Below are 6810 nucleotides of genomic sequence, written 5' to 3'. Positions count from 1 at the left end.
AAGCCTGCTTCTCCCTCTCCCACTCCCCCTGCTTGTGTTCCCTCTCTTGCTGTCTCTCTCTCTGTCAAATAAATAAATAAATACATACATACATACATACATACATACATACATACATAAATAAGAATGTGTGGTTTATATCAATAATGAAGCTGTAGGGCGCCTGGGTGGCTCAGTTGGTTAAGCGACTGCCTTCGGCTCAGGTCATGATCCTGGAGTCCCGGGATCGAGTCCCACATCGGGCTACCTGCTCAGCAGGGAGTCTGCTTCTCCCTCTCCCGCTCCCCCCTCTTGTGCTCTTTCTCTCTCTCACTCTCTCTCTCAAATAAATAAATAAAATCTTAAAAAAAAAAAAAAATAGAAAATGAAACTGTTAGCTTATATTTAGATTTTTAATGGGAGAAGCATTTAATTGCTGAGGAGGTGGTGAATGCAGGGGGTGACCTTCTATATTGTCCATGAAAACATGGGTATAATCACTCAGGTTTCCGCTGCCTGAGGGGGTTCCCCCAGGATGCTCCTTGAGCTTTCCGAGCAATGATCAGCCTGCATCTGTTCTGGGGAGCAGAAGTGGCCAACCCGAGTTCCTTATTTTTATGAATGGCAGTCATAGAATAAGGCAACACTTAGGGTGATTTTTAGGGTAGTTATATTTACAACACATAGACTGATTATATTTGCAACATTTAAATTGGTTGTATTTGCGACGTTTAGGATGGTTGTATTTCTTTTTTTGTTGTTTTTTTGTTTGTTTGTTTTTTTAGATTTTATTTATTTATTTGAGACAGAGTGTGAGAGCACAAGCAGGAGGTAGGGGCAGAGGCAGAGGGAGAAGCAGACTCCCTTGCTGAGCAGGGACCCTGACTCGCGCCTCGATCCCAGGACCCTGGGATCATGACCTGAGCCAAAGGCAGATGCTTAACTGACCGAGCCACGCAGGCGCCCCATATTTCTAAAGGTGATTTAGGTACCTGTGTTTACCTTGTATCAAAGGAAGTTAATCCACAGCTGGCTTTGTTATGGTAACAAATTACTCTAGTTCTTCCAGAAAACTCTTATCAAAATGTTAACATCTTATTCTTTCATCTTTCTTTTAATGACAGAGCTGTTGTCGAAAAATACCTGCTTGAAAAGTCCCGCCTGGTCTCTCAAGAGAAGGATGAGAGGTAGGAGGAAATTTCCTTGGTGACCCACCACATCTGCTTTCTTCCCCGCAAAGGAGAGAAGCAGGTGTCCTGGGCCTACAGGAGGCCGTGGCTGATGTCCCAGGATCGAGGCTGCTCTGGGGCTGCAAGCTTTGCGCTCATACCTCCTAAACCACCTTTTTTGGGCTTATTTTTGTGCCTGCTCCAGGCTTTTACTCAGAGTAATACACCCCCCCATCCACAGACATCTACTCACCAGAGAAGCTCAGAGTTTAGTTTTTAGAATCGACTTATTGTCTCAAATTGGTACATATTTGAGGTGCTTTTTTTCCCCCCAGTGTGGGCTCCACAGCAATATTAGCAGTGGTTTGAAGAGTAGCTGTCGTGTGGTGTCCAAAAACGAATTTTTTCTCCTCGTTTTGACCCCCAGGAACTACCATGTGTTTTATTATTTGTTACTTGGCGTCAGCGAGGAAGAGCGTCAAGAATTTCAGCTCAAGCAGCCTGAAGATTATTTCTACCTCAACCAGGTAAACAGCCCCACGTTCCAGCCACAAACGCCGCCTCTGTTCCCCACGGGCTGTTTACGTGCCACCGGGAGGTCAGAGGCTGTCTGCCTGGGCCCTCTCCGGCCCCCAAACCCGACTCCAAAGAGGCCCAGAGAAGGCGGCATAAAGGGGCCCATTCATTCCCCGTGTCCTGAGCCCTGCCCCCTCGGCTCCAGCCAAAATCACTCTTGCACGCCGCCCTTGCCAGCCCAGAAATACCCAGAGTGCCCCTGCCTTTGTTTTTCAGCATAACTTGAAGATCGAAGATGGAGAAGACCTAAAGCATGACTTTGAGAGACTCAAGCAGGCCATGGAGATGGTGGGCTTCCTCCCAGCCACCAAGAAGCAGTAAGTGGGCGGGCCGGCCATCCCACCTTCTGCACGGACCCCCCCACACACACATCTTACCTAAGGCCCCTCTCTGAGAGCTGACTGACACCCCAGCGGGAGCTAAGACACTAAAGGAGGGCAGACCGATGACCATGAGCTCATGAAAAGCAACATTAGTCATTAGTCACTGGGAGATGTCAAACCACGGGGCTTTTGCCCAACAGCGCAGACGTACCTCACTCTTAAAAATGGTCACGATGGTGAATTTTACATGATGTGTATCTTACCACAATTAAAATTTTGAAAAACTTTTTCAAAGCCATCTAGGGTCCTCGCCACACCTGCCCGATGTTTGGTATACCCAGAGGGAACGCCTGCACGCTTCTCGGAGGGCACAGATCGGGGCAGCCCCTTTGGAAAACCGTCTGCAGTTTCTACGAGCGCTGTGTCTGCCCAACACCATGCGTGCATGTGCTGACTCAAAGATATGCACATGGCAGCCTTATTATTTACTGCCAAAAAGTTAGGAACCTCCCCCCCCACACACACACACAAATGCTCACCAGCGGGAATTAATAAAATAACTAAACAAACCGCTTTATATCATGCACGGCTGGGCAAACTTTCTGTTAAGGGCCAGATAGTCCAGTTTTCAGATTCGGGGGCCAGATGGTCACTGTTGCGTGTTCTTCTCCATGTTTATTTTTTTAACCCCCCCCCCAAAAAAAACCTGAAGAACCATTCTTAGCTCCGAGGCTGTCCAGTAATGGGCTATAGAGTGCCACTCCCTGGACTCCGCGCACAGCAGTGGTGCTCAGCCAGAGTCACTTCTGCCCCCACGGGACAGCTGGCCATGTCTGGAGACATGTTTGGTCATCATCCTGCATCGGGGAAGGAGGAGAGGGACACAGCTGCTAGCACCTAATAGGCAGGGGCCAGGGGTGCAGCTCGGCATCCCATAGTGCACTGGGCAGCCCTTCGCAGCAAAGAATGATCCGGCCCCACGAGTCCGTAGGGCAGAGGCTAAGAAATGCTGGCTTGCAGCATTGAGTGTGGCCACACCAGTTCACGCAGGAACGTGCATTGCACCCCCACGTCACGGTCTTCCAGTGACAGGCCAGATACAAGTACATATGATTTCACTGACACCAAGTTCACAGACAGCGTTAGGATGCGAGGATAGCCATTCCTCTGCAGGAGCTGGGGTGGGTTCCAGTGCCTGGAATGTTCTATTTCTTTTTTTTTTTTTTTTTAAGATTTTATTTATTTGACAGAGAGAGACACAGCGAGAGAGGAAACACAAGCAGGGGGAGTGGGAGAGGGAGAAGCAGGCTTCCCGCGGAGCGAGGAGCCCGATGCGGGGCTCGATCCCAGGACCCTGGGATCATGACCTGAGCCGAAGGCAGACGCTTAACGACTGAGCCACCCAGGCGCCCCAGGAATGTTCTATTTCTTGCTCTGAGTGCTCATCACAGGGAGGTGTATGTTTTGTGACAGTTTATCAAAATATGCTTAAGAATTGTGTGCTTTTTTTCGCCTGTTTTTTATGCATGGCAGGTTTTTGGGAGGTTTTTTTTTGCATTTTTTTCATGCATATTAGGCTCCCATAAAAAAATTTTTAAGCACCCCCCTCACCAAAAAAAAAAAAAAAAAAAAAAAACCACCCCGGTGAGCCATCTGTCTACAAAATCACATTCCACAAAGGGTCCTCAAGCAGTGAGATTGGACTTTTTTTTTTTTTTTAAGATTTATTTATTTATTTATTTGACAGAGAGAGTGACCGAGAGAGAGGGAACACAAGCAGGGGGAGAGGGAGAGGGAGAAGCAGGCTTCCTGCTGAGCAGAGAGCCTGATGCGGGACTCGATCCCAGGACCCTGTATATGACCTGAGCTGAAGGCAGACGCTTAACGACTGAGCCACCCAGGCGCCCTGGACCTTTTTTAACTTCATATGTCTGACTGGATTTGGCTGGTTGTATGAATTCAGCCCAAGTGGCTAGAAGCTTCTGTCATCTTACGACTCTGGAAACCACCCCAACCTAGGCTCCTTTGCTCTCCCAGGATTTTTTCCGTCCTCTCAGCCATCCTGTACCTGGGCAACGTCACGTACAAGAAGAGAGCCACAGGCCGAGACGAAGGTCTGGAGGTCGGGCCCCCTGAGGTGCTGGACACGCTGTCCCAGCTCCTGAAGGTATGGCTCCCTGCACTCGGCCATGGTGGCCAGCGAGGACCCAGAACTTCCTGCATGGGCCTTGCGTCTATAAACCGGGTCTGTCTGCCTGCTTCCTCCCCACAATCTGTTCAACACCTCTTCCTTGGTTCTCTTTTTCTTTCTTTCTTTCTTTTTTTTTTTAATTGAGGTACAGTCGTCATACAGCCTTATGTTAGTTTTGGCATTATGACAGGATGATCGTCAAATGCAATATTTGTCTATATTGCAAAACGATGACCACAGTAAGTCCTGTTAACATCTGTCACCACACATGGTTACAGAATCGGGTTTTTCTAGTCATAAGAACTTGGAAGATCTACTCAGCGACTTGCAGTTACAGCATATGGTATTCTGAACTGAAGTCCCCATGCTGGACGTGACATTTCTGGGACTTCTTTATTTTATAACTAGAAGTCTGTTCCTTCTGATCCTCTTTATTACCTGGTTTACCTACCCTCGTCCCCTGCCTCTGGCAACCACCAATCTGTTTTCTGTATCTGTCAGCTTGGTTTAGTTTGGGGGGTTTTGGGAGGGGTTTTTTTTTGGTTTGGGTGTGTGTGTGAGTGTTTTGGGTTTTGGTTTTTGTTTTTTTTGTGGGTTTTTTTTTTTTTTTTTTTTTTTTGGTTCTTTTAGATTCCACATACCAGTGAGATCATACATGTTTTACTCAGACTTATTTCACTTAGCATAATGCCCTCAAGGGCATCCTATCCCTTTCTCCTTTCTCAAGGACGCCCTCCTGAACACGGCTGCACCCCCTCTCAGCCCCTCATGTGAAAGGCCCTTTGAAACCATACTTCGATCAGCGAGGTCATGTGCTCATTGGACCTGCCATCCCCTTGTCCACTGGGACTTGTCAACCCTCAGGGGGCACTGGGCAGTGTCTGGAGGCATCTGTGGGTTCTCACAACCCAGAGGAGCTACTGTCATGTGGTGGGTGAGGCCAGGGATTCTGCTTAACGTCATATAATGCACAACACAGCTTCCCCACAGCAAAGAATGATCCAGCCCTGAGTGTCCCTGGCGCCAGATCTGAGAAGTCCTGCCCTCATCTTTCTGTTTTCTAAGCATACATTCCACTTGTGGCTCTTCTTAAAGAGCATGTACCTGCGTGCAGGAGCCTGGCGTCTGTTGTGTTTGTGGGGACGAGTAAGCACACCTGCCAGGAGATTTGGGCAGCTTCCCTTGCCCCTACTCTGACTGCCTCTGGCTTGTGGAGTGGGCTTGGCGGTCAGGAGGGAACAGGCCAGGAACCCACTCCAACAGCGACATCTATAAATGCAGGTTGCCAGGCAGTACCCGGGCCCACAGGGACCCCCAGGCCTATGTGACCATCCTCCCAGGGCCATCGACCGAGCTTGTGAGTGTGATGATTCGGAAACACACTGAGCATAGCGCACATCACTCAGTGGACTTTGGGCCCACTTCCTGGTGCGGCTGCTGGAAGTCCTCCTGGCACTTTTCTCGGGCTTCCAGCCTTACCTCAGGGATGTGAGGACCCGCCCAACAAGCTTTCTCTCCCTTCTTGACCTCGAAACAGGTGAAGCGAGAAATCTTGGTGGAGGTCCTGACCAAAAGAAAAACGGTGACAGCCAATGACAAACTCATCCTTCCCTACAGTCTCAGCGAGGTGAGCATGGCCCTGGGCTCTTGCGGGGCGCTGCGCTGCAAACCACAAGTTGCGGGGGAGCTCTGGAAACAGCCGGCCTGGATGGCCTTTTCCCTGTCTTGAAAGAGCTGTGACATTGTCTCTGGTTCTCACGTGAGCTTAGGCACAGCTCAGAGCAGGTTCTACAACACACTTCAGCCCTAGGGCCAGAACTCAGGCCACACGTGTTCTGCTCAGTGTTTCCGTGCTGGTTCTCACTAGCAGGGGATGGCCATCTGCAGCCCGCAGGCCAAATCCAGCCTCCTGCCTGCTTTTGTAAATAAAGTTTTATTGGCACAGCCACGCCCCCCCCCTTTTTTTAGGCTGCTTTGCTACTGTATTGGCAGAACTAGGTGATCATGACAGGACCATCTGGCCCTCACAGCTGAACATACTGACCTTCTGGCCTTTGAAGTTTGTTGACCCCCCACCCCAGGCTAGTGCATGACCTTTACAACCATTAAGTGCATCCCGGGGATCTTGATAGGACACCTCTCCCTGGCCTTTGCCCCAGCCAGGATGTTTTCCTTGTGATGGGTTTTTCTTGCGTTTTTACATCTCAAGAGCAGTGGGCCTCGCAGCTTGCAGCTTGGATGGCCACAGGAAAATACCTAGCCATGGCAGGGATTTGTAGCTGGTGGTAGAAACTGCTTGGGCATCTTCAGTGGGCACCGTGTACATTCTGAGCCCCCACAGGGAAAGGTCCCCTGAAACGTTCTGTAAAAGTTGCTACAGGACACCTGAGCCCCCAGCAGCTTGGCTGCCCCTGAGGGGCAGGACGCCGAGGGACAGATGCCAGGTGTGAGGGTTCTGTATCCCTCGGGGCCCCCTTTCCACAACCTCCCGGGAAAGGCAAAACCAAGACATGTGTTCTTGATCTTAACTGTAGCCAAGCACATCTGTCACAACTTAGATCTGAGTATATAA

At 49.7% G+C, this 6810-nt stretch overlaps 1 protein-coding gene across 10 annotated transcripts in view; it reads left to right on the top strand.

Annotated features, from left to right (window-relative positions):
• Positions 1-6810, top strand: part of MYO9B (myosin IXB) — an 88216-nt gene that overhangs the window by 50063 nt on the left and 31343 nt on the right. For all 10 annotated transcript variants that reach the window (XM_034998117.1, XM_034998115.1, XM_034998112.1 and 7 more), the window contains 5 exons: positions 1104-1166; positions 1576-1675; positions 1941-2041; positions 4085-4214; positions 5776-5865. In XM_034998117.1, the coding sequence (XP_034854008.1) occupies positions 1104-1166; positions 1576-1675; positions 1941-2041; positions 4085-4214; positions 5776-5865 (484 nt within the window). The remainder of the gene's footprint in view (positions 1-1103; positions 1167-1575; positions 1676-1940; positions 2042-4084; positions 4215-5775; positions 5866-6810) is intronic.

The sequence above is a fragment of the Mirounga leonina genome, unplaced genomic scaffold, assembly GCF_011800145.1.
Source record: "Mirounga leonina isolate KUSES-001 unplaced genomic scaffold, KU_Mleo_1.0 Mir_94, whole genome shotgun sequence".
Lineage (NCBI taxonomy): Eukaryota > Metazoa > Chordata > Mammalia > Carnivora > Phocidae > Mirounga > Mirounga leonina.
This window is presented reverse-complemented; position numbering and strand designations above follow the sequence as displayed.